Below are 13,262 nucleotides of genomic sequence, written 5' to 3' on the forward strand. Positions count from 1 at the left end.
GCATGGTATCAGCTGTCATGGGGGGATAATTCAAATAGAACCGAGAGGAAAGTCCTGTCAGTTAGTCTAAGTTGTACCTTTAAATGATCAAAAATGAATGAATTGGATTTTCGAAAGGAAGTAAAGGATTGGTTGACAAGCTCAGGAAAGCTTCAGGAATTTCAATCTCGACTACGGACAGATCTAATAGAGGCCATAGCCGGTAAAAACCTCCGTAAAAAGAAAAAAAATATTAAAGAATCTACTTTCGATCAATCCGTCAACTCATTGATTATTGAATATTTGATGATACATAGCTACTGGTACTCCGCATCAGTCTTGGTGAGCGAAGCAAATTTCCTGGTGCAACCTCCAGACATAGAAATTGTTCAAAAATTAGGATCAGAAACAAAAAGACATACTCCTAGTAGGATATCTGAGGAGGACATCAATAATATATTGAAATTTTTAAACTTGGATCCGTCCATTTTTAATTCTATTCGGACAACTTATTTGAATGATTCACAAGAATCCCTTCTAAGTGCTACTCTTATCAATCTGAAGAAGCCCATCACCTTTAAACCACAGAGCAAGGAATCCAGGAATGAAAAAGTTCTAATTGAGAGGTTGAGTCGATTATTAAATAAAGGAGAATCTCTGCTTGATACTACAACCGATGAAGATACAGATGTTGATGGTCCAAATCGTCTTGAGTATTTGAATAAAATCAGTGAGCAGAATAATACTATTCTGCATCTTAATTCTCAATTGAGAGAGGCCAAACGAAAAATAGCTACGCACGAGCAAGGACAAATTGAAGTACAAAGATTAGAAGATATAATAGAAAAGCAGAAATATGAGATATTGAAACTGAAACAACAACGCTCCTCATCAAAATCGATTATTCCCGAGAAAAGACAATGTGCTGATCTAGAAATTTCTGAATATTTGGAAAGGATAAAACTTAAAACTCTTCATCTATCAACAGAGGGTCAGAGTATTGACCAGGAATTTTCACGATTAACAAAATCACAGATACTTTCTTAGAGGTATATTTCAAATTTTACAAGGGCCCACTTTCTTATCTCCTTTTCGGAATCATTTATTTAATACAAAATATGATCATGTGTATATTTATGTGTGTAGAAGGCTTATTTACTTCGATGATAGTATCATTAATAATACTTATGTCATATGTAGCTACTGACTATGTAATTTAAAATAATGAATAGAATATAAAAAAAAAATGTTTTCCAGCAAAAGGTTTCTAATTCATTACATTCTCCGCGACCGTCTCACATTTATTTTGCAATATATAATTGATTCTATACTTTTTAATTAAAATGAATGAATACGTAAAAATAATTAATCTCCTTATCTTTATTTGCTAGGTCACTCACAATGAATTTTATTAACTACACATTACCTTTCATTGACAATTACAATCTAGAATTGTTAAGAACATTTTATGGATCCTCATTGGGTCCTTATGGGCACCTCAAATCCATAACCAATGCTGGAGGAAACTCTATTGTCTCTTCTAGCTCGTTGAAAATTATATCCACCGTGGAATTTGAAGATCCCAGTTGTCATTCTATAGCAGAAACGATTAAAGAATTTGTCAAATATTTTCGTGGAGGAGGTCTTACTCTTGGTACGCTCATTTCTGATCTTTTATTAGTCAGGAATGAAATTAGAGGGTTCGACTACGCTGTTCATATTTTTCCTATTCTGGAGAGTATAAAAATTCCATTCGAAATCGGATCTCTGAATCATTTACAAAGTTATATTCGTAGTACTTTAACGTCCAAGAAATGGCTTCTTATTTCCAAAGAAGCAGAATCGTTGGAGAATGCACTCATTGAAGCATTTTTAAAATCAATTCCTGATGAGGAGGATGATCATTTCAGTTCAAGTATGAATACAATCTCTCTCTTTATAATAGTATTTATATATATATACCTATATGCATGCATGTACGGGAAATTGCACAGCAGAAAATTGGCATTTTCCATTTGTAATTTTTTCCAGGGCAATTTTCCTAGAACCACAATGTTTATTTATTTATTCTAAATATTTTTACAAATTTTTTCAAAGAATTTAACTGTTATTTGCATAAATTATATTCTAATCTTGAGAGATGGAGTGACCCTCTACTTATTTTAGGTTTTGTAGATATTGAAGTAAAGAGTAAAAGTGGGAAGTATTTTTCGTCTGTATATAATGGCTATCTCTACTCCTTATCTCACATCTATCAACCTCAAATTAAAGCTTTAAAGAGTGGCGATACCATTCGTTCTGTAGCTTTAAACATTTTATTGGATGATGATATCAGCAAAGTATCCCAGTTGTCGGATTTGAAAGTAAAGGACGTTTCATATAATCCCTTTCAAAAACCTTATGAATATGCAATTCGCATTGCACAAGAGTGTAATAGACTTGGTGTTAATGTCATTGCCAATCAAAAAGTTATGAGTCAGAGTATCATTGATTACTTCCAGGATAGTTGTAACATTTTTGTGTTGGACAGACTTGGAACTAAAGGAATTCATTCATTTTCTAAATTATCAAATAGTAAAATTTGTACAAGTGCCCAAATTAATGAAGATGATATTGGGATTTTAGATGGAGTTGAAATAGAGCTTATTGGACAATCCTTGTATCTGAGATGCTGGTCTGAGACACGGCCTCTTATTACTCTATTTGTGGGTCAAGTTTTTGAGGATGCAAGTGATGAACTACAGGTATTATTCACGAATAATATATACTTTTGCTTAGCAACAGTAAACCCTTTTATTATAAATAGGATATGTGTCGGAACATTCTATTTGATTTGAGATCAATAAGTCTACAATCTTCTCCTTTCATTCTACCTGGTGCAGGCTGTACGGAATCCAAAATATTTGCCTGTCTATCATCTATGAATGTAAGGAAAAATTTGAAACATTCTTACTATATTAATTTTATTTTTCGTATGTCAATAGAAGTCGATTATTCCCGTCGCAAATGTCTTTCGACGCTTAGCCCTACGTCTAACTGGGGAAAAAAATGCATGCATTGATAAAACACATCATCATTTGTGGGTTAATCCTTATAAGAATTGCCAATGTGGTCTTCTCCTTCACTCCAATTCAACTGAGTTAGTACCTATTCAAGAGAACGAGTTTCGAAAAGAAAAAAATCAAGTGGATAGAACGAATTACAGATCATGCATCCCTTCTGTTATTGATTCCTTTCATTTGAAGAGAAAAATCATTGAAACTGCGTTTGAGAGACAAGAGTCTTTCTCAAGTATTGAGTTGACTATAGTTTTGTAAATTAACTAATATGTATAATTGTTTTAAATTGTGTTTTGATTGAGCGTTCGAATGATCTTACGAGCTTACTTGAAAATAGTCAAAAATAGATTTTTTTCTTACACTTCGTTTGTTTAACCTTATTGTCAACAGAGACAAAATAGGAAGGAACTAGAATGGGCACTCGGCCTAAAATCAAATTGAGCTATCTATATTCAATGTATTCATTCCATATAGCCAAACAAATGTGCCCAATAGCGTCATCAGAAAAAGAAAAATTTACTTCATAAACCTGCTCTGTTTGTTCTACGATTTTCTTGTTACCTTACCTTGTTGTATTAACATTCTAAAAATGTTCCTTTTGGTCCAAAGAAAACATTTGCAAATTTTGAGACAGTTTGAAAAATCGGGCTAGATATTTTCGCCTTAAAGACAATATAGGGGATTGATGAACAAGCATAATATGAGTCAAGATCATAGCTATATCAATATTCAAAACAGAATACAACTATTTAACATGTTCTATGGAAATAAATATTTACAATATATTGATTAAAAAATTCAAAGGGAACATCAATTTTAACCAAAAATAAACAATGCCGACGTTTAAACCAAATGTATTTACATATTAAGGCAAAATATCCTTGAGGCAAAATGCCCTTAAGACGAAAGTACCGGGCGCCTTGAAAATTATTCAAATCTAGCTCAATGTGAAAATGTACACCTTTTTTTTAGAAAAAATGGTGTGTTATTTTTTAAAATCTTCCATATGTATACTACACATTACAGCTTTTTGAAGCAAATAACAAAATTAGTTAAATTAAATATTCCTAAATTGCTATTAAATATTTTTAATTTAATTTTTATGTGAATTTTGTATTTATTCTTCAAAACTACTATGCTTGTAGGTAAATTAATTATATCCTTCCGCCTATTTATTTGTTCGTTAGCGTATCACAGTCAAATGATTTGAATTTTGGCTTTTTAATAGATTTTTTTGGTCATTCAGACAAATTATGGAACGAAGCAAAAAATTAATAATTGAAATTTAATTTTTGAAATATTTATTTCAAAATAATTCCAAATCAAATTGATCGAAGTCCAAAAGTATAGAAAAGCACAATTAAGATTATTTGGTGGCAAAAAAAAAATGTACAGAAGTATAGAGAAGCACAATTAAGATTATTTGATGCCAAAAATAAAATATTTGAAGGACCTAGAGAAGATCAGAAACGGGAAGAAATAATCAAAATAGTCTAAATGATTTAGTATCGAAGGGTGTTTACGCAAATACAAAATTAAGTAGAGTCAATATACATATATCGAAGAAGAAGAAAAAGTCAAAGCTGTAGGAGATCGGGGAACAAGAGACAAGAAATATTCTGTAGACAGTGTGGTATCCAATTTACTCATAAGAATTCGAAAATTTTCTTTGATGAAAAGTGTCAAATGCACAAGATGTAGTAAGAGAGGTCATTATTATTTTAATGTTCCCAAGTTATTTATTGGACCGAAATAGTTACTACTAATTAGGAATGCTTATTACAAAATAATAAATGATGTATATAGATAGCTTTTCCTAAAGATTTATTAGCTTATTTAGATATATTAGTATGCGCATATGTATTGGCACCCTCAAAAGTTTTGGCTATTTTCATGGTCAGTTCTTGATATTTGTTGTATTTTTTTCAACGGTGTCTAGAATTATTTATATGCTTTTACTCAAACAAGAAGATCATGAGAGTAGAGAACTTCTTTATTCTGATTACTTTAAATCCTACCTTGATAATTTTTTTGAATATGATGAACTACCCCAGTATTTTCTAGTATGACCAAGACCAAAGAACATTGTGTTCAAGTCAGAGAGAAGATTGTTCAATTTTTTTAAGCAATGCAGTGGATGCAAATCGATTTCACAGAAATTGGAAATCAACCTAAATCAACTGTTCGCAATATAATCAAGAAATATGGAGAATATGAAGAAATTTGTAATCATAAGAGAACTGGTCGGCCATCAAAACTACCTCCTCACTTGCAAAAAAGTGGTATGGGAAGTCAAAATTAATCCCAGAACAAATACCAATGTAATTCTAGATGATTTAGCGAAGAATAGGATTGTTGTTTCACGAAGAACGATATCTAGAATGTTCAAAAAGAAAGCTATCATGGGAGACCTCAACTAAAACTTCGACACCTTAGATCAAGATTGAATCTTACCAAAGAACACTTGGTCAGTTTGGTCACAGCTCTACCCAGTTCGTTTTGAGGAAATCTGGAGAGGCCTTCTCTCCTAGTAGCATGATACCTACAGTAAAGTATGACGGCGGATAAATCATGCTTTGAGTCTAATTTTCTTCCAAATATACTGGAAGGCTTGTCAGAGTAAATGGAAAAATGAAAAAAGATGATTATCAATATTTAAAACGAAAATTTGAAATCCTTCGCAAAAAGTTTAGGCCTTGGTCCTAAGATGTTATTTCAACAGGACAATGACCGAAGCATTCCAGCAAGTTTGCATCTTTGTGGCTTCAAAGGTGTATGATTAATTTTTTGGACTGGCCTTTGTTCAATCCAGACCTCAATTCTATTGAAAATCTTTGGGGGGGAGTTAAAAAAAACGGTTCATGCCAGAAATCCCTTTTGACATGATTTTTTTGAAAATTATTGCCTCTAAAATGAAATATACAAATTTTTCTGTTTATCAAAGTAGACAAAGTTTAGATTATTAATTATCAATAAACATTTCTTATAATTATCATTTTATCCTTTCGTGTTTTTTTTTGTGCATGACTGTATGCATGTACAAGATGGGGATTTCAAATCCAGAAGATTTAAGAATAATGTATATTACAATTTATTTCCAAAAATTAATTCAGCCATTCACAAATCTTTTGTTCTTATATGTTGGGGCTTATAGTACCAACCACATCCAGCTTCAACCATAGCCTTTAAACTTGCTCTGAACCTGGCACAGGTCGTGATGTGGAACTCCTTATCTGTAGTGGCCACTACCTCAAAAATGAAAGCCCGCAAGGAGTCATGTTATATGCATGTTTATTGGAATCTCTCTCCAAGACGCCCCACACTTAGTAGTCAAAGGGGTTAAGATCCGGCGAGATAGGAGGCCACATTTCCTTTTCCCAAAGCATAAAGATATAATTTTTGTTTGTTTTTTCCGGAAAAAAATTGGGTGCCAATTACTCAATTTGGAGAAACTGCACCAATTTAAAATTCTAGTATGACATCGGATCTATTAATTTAAAATCTGAAGCTAAATTATCTATGGAGTTATTTTTGTCCTTTGCCGTGTGTTCGGCGCGTAGACACATAATAATACTGCGTTCGCATTCGGAGGACATATCAAAGATGTTTTATTTTAACTTATATAGTTTTGTCAGCTGAATCTGATTGGAACACTTTCATACACATAGACCTCAGGATTGTCAAGATATTGAGGGCTAACCTTGTTCCTGATTTAAAATCCCTATCTTTTTACATTGCTATTTAAACTGTTACAGTATTTGGACTGTTTTACATATGTAGGTATATGTACATTTGTTTTGCTAAATTTAGACCGAGGATATTCCTTCTTTTTAATTATCATCCGTGGACATTTTATTCCTCTAGGTGTCTTGATTCCGACAAAGGAAGCTAAATTATTTCAAAACTGAAATTATATTGTATTTTGAAGGCTCAGTAGTAAATTATTGGTTCATTAATTAAGGCTCAAAAGAATATAAATGTTTATACGATATAAGGGATCGTTTAGAAAGCATACATATTTGTATTGATATTCTGAAGGAATTTTTAAAGATTGTGTCATAGAAGATTAATTATATATGTCAATTAATATTATTCTTTATCATCATGTTTGAGTTCAGGTAAGAAGATCGGTAATTGCACAATAATTACCCCATTTTTAGTAACTGAAGTTTAAAAAAACGTTTCGGCCAAAAAATGATAAAGAATTTAACTCCATTTAACTCTTAAACTAAGCATAAATAATTTCATATTTATAAAAAGGTAGGTTTTAAGAATTTAACCTAATACTTGGGGTAAAGAAAAAGTAAATTAACTTGGAAAAATTTACAAGTTAAGGCTGTTAATTTAGAAAATGGGTCACAGCTCAGGGTTCTGTGTACTCACCCAATTAAAGAAATTCAGAGCTAATTCAGAACTAATTAGTTGGAAGAAATTGGAAAACTTGTCGGAGTTCTTCAACTAGCTTGCTCTAGATTCTTCATCTTATTGTGGGGTTGCAAGTTATACAGGGTTGATATTTCTAGTAGTATACTTAATTTAAATTTTAATTAATCGAAAATTTATTCGTCGATTGTATTCAAACTCGGTGAAAAAGAGGTATTGTGACGCGCAATTCTTCATCTAAAGTTTTGATTCAATCAAAAACAAAATAAACAATAACGAGTAAAATGGAGAAACAAAGCAGTGAAATTTTGAAGCTACAGGGAGCGGGGATAACATTGTCCCCTACTTTAAACCTTGATAACTTGAAGACGACATTATCAAATAAAACACCGGTTACCAAAAACGAAAGCTATTCTCGTCAGCTGACGAGACGTAGTTCAGTTAGCATCATGCCGTCATCATATGAGGAGATAAAGAGCTATAAGTGGAACGAGGAGCTTTCGAAGTCCGCCGTAGTCATGGCATTGGTTAATAATGGAGGTGAAATTTCCAATTCAACGATTGCTTCAACCTTAGGAGTGAATTTACGGACTGTTCAGCGTATCCCTAAGAAGCTAGAGGACACCTGGGATGTTGATGCCACCATAAAGAGGGCACCCAAGGAGGAGGGCGCCGACAGGAAGGTCAGGGACACCGACTTTGTCGACAAGGTGAAGAAGATGGTTGAGGATGACCCTACCAGGTCCATGAAGGCCATGGCGAGGGATCTGGGCTGCCATGAGAAAACAATAAGGGAATCCATGCAAATATCTCCATGCAGTGGTTAACCAAGAACTGTTATGACGTCGTAACCAAGGATTTGTGGCCTCCTAACTCTCCCGACCTTAATCCTTTGGACTATTTTGTCTGGGGCTATGTCGAGAGACATACCAACAGACATCCCCATAGCACCTAGGCCAGCCTGATGGACTCCATCAAGGAGGTATTCGGCAACATGGACAATGAGATGGTCAGAAGAGCCTGCGGCTGGTTCAGAGGCCGTATTGAGGCCGTTATTGATGCCAACGGTGATTATATCAAATGAATGGCTACTCTATACCTATATGCTCGTCATAGTTTTGATTTTCAATAAAAAAGTTAAAAAATGTATATTTTGTGTTGTTTTTTGTAGAAAAATATTTTGGCGACAATTTGATCCCCGCTCCCTGTAGTTTCATGCCCATATCCAAGGAGCTTGGGTTCAGCTTCAGTGAAAAATGTCTTCATAAAAAAAGATCCAGTCGGAACCATGGTTTTAGGCGTTGTGGCCAGAACAAGCGAAGTCTGCCCTTCCATTTCTGTAAAAAGAAAGGAGTACCTCAATACTAATGCTTAGATCAAACTTCTGGATAAAAAAGTGCTACCTTAGAACAGATAAAAGTTCCATGACAACTTTCCGGACTTTTGGGACCTCAACATGTATCCGGCTTTCTCTCCAGACGCGTATCCCTTGGACTACTCTATCAAGGTACGTTTGAAGGAGAGGTTGTGTGCTACTCCTCACAGGAGTGACCTGTCTGTAGAGGCTTCCATAAAAAAGGAGTGGACCAAAGTCAAGTCTGATAACATAGTCAAGGTTTAGGGAATTATTAGAACTGTGGGATCACATATTGAATAAAAGTGGTGTCAAGCACTATTTTCAGATGATTTCGTTAAATAAATGTCCTCACAAAACCGTTCCTTTAAGCTTTACTCTTGAAAAATTGAAAAAAATAGAATGTGTACTACTAGATCAGATCAACACTGTAATACACACACAGCCAGTTTTAATATGAGCGGGTCTGGGGCAAAAATAAATGTGCAGAGCCATTTTTTTTCTTCAAATGTCATACATTGTAAAATATTTTTACTTCTTAGAAAATAACATTTTTTTCAAATTTCAGTTATTGAAGCTTTTTTTTCTAAAGGAAAGATTATTAAGATAAAAAAAATCAATACTTTTTCTATTTAAAAGTATTTAAAAAAACTTATATCCAACACAGACCCGGGTAAGAAAGGGGATGGGGCCCCCAGTCATAATTGAAGTTTGAAATTTATATTAGGGGGTACTGATGCAGGAACCATATGGGTCAAGGATTAATTGGACCACTAATTTTGCAGAATTTTTAAAGTTATCTCAATACAAAAATTCCTCTTGTCTAAAAGAATTTAAATGTCATAATTTTCGAAAAAAAATTATCCTATTTAATATTCCTTCAAATAAAGTCTCTTTAAGATAAATGTAACTCTAAAATTAAAAAAAAAAGTAATTATAAAAAAAAATTAATAACTTTCCAGTCAAATGAACAACAAAAAAAATAATTCCTTCAAACGCCCTTGCTCATGTCATTATTATATAATTTAATGGGGCTCTCACTTGAAAATACCACGTGGGCCTTTGAAATCTGATCATTTACTAATTCAATAATGAATGAGGGTTGAGTGATTGACATTAATTAATATTTCGTTATATTAAAGCATCAACAATTGGTTACAAAACAATACAAACTTGAGCTCTCTAGCTTACATACATAGAAGTCGAGAAAAATACACTTGAACGTAATCGACGAATTTCCATGCAAGATACCTCGGGGTTTCGCACCAGACTGTCCAGAGAGTGATCAAAAAAGTGAATGGAAAGAGCCTTGTGAAGATAGAGAGGCTAGTTTCGACACCAGCTATGAAAAAAAAACCCTTCTCTTTCGTTACAATACACTTTTGAATGGGCCTTTTTCTATTCCATATGACGGGCCACTTCCTAGTTGGGCTCAAAGCAAATCCTATCATATAAATGCTGCTTATGATCAGGAGAGATCTATTAGTAGGAGAACGTTGGCCAGGGCCATGAAAGATAAAATTTGGTCTGAAGTCCTACATGAGGAGAAGGCGTGCCCCTCTTACAACGAAGATGAAGGACATCAGTTTCAAAGAGGAAAGAAACTCCGCTTAATTTATAATTCAAACACAAACATTATCAAGTTATTCAGTGATGAGTCAAACCTCACCTTGGACACTGCCTAAAATTCAAATATTGACCGCTGTCTGGCAGAAGACTCCTCCTGTGATTCCGTCCAAGATAATGTTGTTTGGTTTGATCACCTGTCACAGAAATGTAATGCCAGCTCACATTTTTGACAACGGTCTGAAGTTGACCTCCTCAGTGTACTTGGACCTTCTTAAGAATGTTATAATGCCATGGCTAGAAGCCACGTACCATCCAGATACAAAGTTTATATGAATTCAAGACACAGCACCTTTTTATGTTGTCAAAACTGTAATACATTAACTTGATAGCCACTTCTACGTCGTTATCATAACTGATGAGTGGCCTTCCAACAGCTCTGACCTTAACCCGTGTGATTTTCTTGTCGATGTCAGAGCTGAGAAGGAAAGTAAACGAACATCCCCCTAGCTCCTTGATATCCCTGAACCTTTCTGTGAAGAGGAACATGTCCTGCTTCAACAATAAATATATAATAAAGGCCTGCTCAGCCATACCATTTACAGTTGGTGATCAATACTAAGGGTGATCATATTGAATGATACAACAGCTAATTGTTCAATTTAAATTTCATATGTCATAAATTTGTTCTTAAAATGGTATGTACTATCATATTTAAATTGCCTTGAAAAAATTGTCAGGATAATCTGCCCACCTCAGTAAGTTTCAACTTGTACAAAATCGCAACTTGTAGATGACAAATACATAAGTAGCACAGCTCAATACGCATTTGTACATATTCTAGCAACCAGTTGCCTAATAGAGTTCATTCATGTTTGACGCTCGTAATGATTTTTATTTTTGAAGGATTTCTAGGTAAATCTATGCTTCTATCTAAGTATATCCATCTCAATGGCCAATATATGAATATATCTAGAACATGCATACAATCAATTAGCATAAACAAACCTTTTTTTGTTGTTATTCATTCATGAAAGGGTAGAGTGGAGGGAGGGGGGGGGGATACTAATCTTGAAAGTGTAAAAATATATTAAAAAGCCATGTTGAACCACGGTGACAATCGCTTTCTTTCCATTTCTTCTTCTTCTTCTTCTTCCAGCGCTTCATTATCAATAATATATTAACAATAAATTGTTGCCTTACTGTTTAAAAATATTGGTGTCGAATTTCGGGTTTCATATGCCTATGAGAATAAGAATAATAGTAATCTCGAAAATAATGAATAAACGGATTTGTTTTTCTTTTTAACCAATGAACTTGAGTATCCACGAAGATTAAAAAATAGAGAAGGGCACACTTAAGAACCCATCTCTTAAATGAGAGCAAGCATCTCATTATACCATCTATGTACATATATAAATTAAGAATACCAGCTAGATTTTAGATGCATTTGGATTTTAGACGGCAAAGCATTAAAAGCAAATAACTAAAACATTGATTATTAGGAAAGTGAGTGATTGTGTAAAAAAATTATAATAAGAATTACCAAGTTAGTTTTGATCATTTCGTTGAAATTTGTTGAACATTTATCTGGTAAGACCTTGATATATATATATATTTAATTTATCAATCCCCCTTCCTTGGGATTCGAGGGACTTTTGAAAATCATATTATCCACGAATTGATTTAATAAATTCCCCTTATTTCTTTAGGTGATAAACTTTTACATTTCCATACTCGAGGAATGGAATTGACTCACTTAATCTGGATCCTTTCAGCAATAGATCTAAGTCTAACGGCCTCAACGTTGACTAAAGTCTTTCAAAAACAAGTTGGAGACTATTACTGGGCATCCCACTATCTAAATACTCCTTGTTCTATGAACAAAAATTCTCCTAGTGCTTCATGCATTGCTCCAACTCTGCAGATCACTCATATAAACTCCATTCTCATAATGAAATCCAGACATTTATTATCAAGGATTGAGGGACATGCATTGGTGAGTAGTACATAGGTATATATAAATTACCGGGTCGTAATCACCGAGGAGGGCTTTTGCACCCAATAGTTTGTTCAGTAATTAATGATGATTCAGTTATAGTCACATAAAAAATCATGATTACGACACTAAATTGTACCTATCTAGATGACACCATACAATAGTTTATTTTACTTTTAATTTTTATACAGATATCCAAAGAATGCGAGGGTCAGTTCCTTTTAACTCTTCCTCTCCCATACACCCTTTCAAGCTGTCGCAACTCATCTCAAACTCTTGAAATGTACAAAATCATTATGAATCTCTATGTTCATTTTAAATTCATGTCTGAGGATTGGAAGAGCTCCACCCTCTGTCACGATCAATTCTATTCGAGGGATTTGTCACATCAGTTCAATAGGTTTGCTCATCTCTATATATCCTTAGTATTATTTATAATTTAAATCTTTTATTAGAGATGCAACGTACTTTCGACGGATGCTTTGTTTCATGACCATTCCTTCCTCGAAACCGAATGAACAAAGGTCTCCTCCAGAGCCTCTCACTCCTTATATTGAATCCCTTCTCAATAAACGATTTTATCACTATCATGCATGTTCCTCCCGACATGCACGAGATTGTCTGGTGGTTCAGTATGCCAAAAGAGCTCTTAGTTCTATCATTTCTACATGCTCATCTCAAATCTAATCAAAGTTCTATGCCAAAGAACAATTTTTTCCTCTAGCATATATATATTTTTTTTTATATTATACATTAGTTTGTGTGATTTTGAATATTTTTAAGGGATTTGAAGAATCTTCCTATTCTGATTCTTTCTCCCTAAATTCAAATTTATTTATTTATTTGTAGAGCAACTTATCTACGTACTTCTGTATACTCTAAGTTAGGGATGTCCAACATGTAGCCCGTCGGCTGCATTACT

General features: G+C 33.7%; 2 protein-coding genes across 2 annotated transcripts; both read left to right on the plus strand.

Annotated features, from left to right (window-relative positions):
- Window positions 1–93: 93 nt before the first annotated feature.
- Window positions 94–1,241, plus strand: LOC121117342 (uncharacterized). The gene has a single exon (XM_040711750.2). It carries the CDS (start codon window positions 94–96, stop codon window positions 1,024–1,026), a length of 933 nt encoding a protein of 310 aa, XP_040567684.1. The 3' UTR covers window positions 1,027–1,241.
- Window positions 889–3,399, plus strand: LOC121117341 (molecular chaperone MKKS). Its single transcript, XM_040711749.2, has 5 exons — window positions 889–1,028; window positions 1,371–1,894; window positions 2,146–2,723; window positions 2,786–2,905; window positions 2,964–3,399. The coding sequence occupies exons 2-5, from the start codon at window positions 1,381–1,383 to the stop codon at window positions 3,294–3,296; spliced, it is 1,545 nt and encodes a 514-aa protein (XP_040567683.1). The 5' UTR covers window positions 889–1,028; window positions 1,371–1,380; the 3' UTR covers window positions 3,297–3,399.
- The last annotated feature ends 9,863 nt before the right edge of the window (window positions 3,400–13,262 follow it).

The sequence above is a fragment of the Lepeophtheirus salmonis genome, chromosome 5, assembly GCF_016086655.4.
Source record: "Lepeophtheirus salmonis chromosome 5, UVic_Lsal_1.4, whole genome shotgun sequence".
Taxonomy (NCBI): Eukaryota; Metazoa; Arthropoda; class Copepoda; order Siphonostomatoida; family Caligidae; genus Lepeophtheirus; species Lepeophtheirus salmonis.

Bases quoted from the DNA above. Each gene is read 5' to 3' on its own strand.
- LOC121117342 (XM_040711750.2), top strand. From the start codon at position 94: ATGAATGAATTGGATTTTCGAAAGGAAGTAAAGGATTGGTTGACAAGC.
- LOC121117341 (XM_040711749.2), top strand. From the start codon at position 1,381: ATGAATTTTATTAACTACACATTACCTTTCATTGACAATTACAATCTA. The intron at 2,724-2,785 runs GTATTATTCACG...TATTATAAATAG, and splicing joins ATGCAAGTGATGAACTACAG to GATATGTGTCGGAACATTCT. The intron at 2,906-2,963 runs GTAAGGAAAAAT...GTATGTCAATAG, and splicing joins CCTGTCTATCATCTATGAAT to AAGTCGATTATTCCCGTCGC.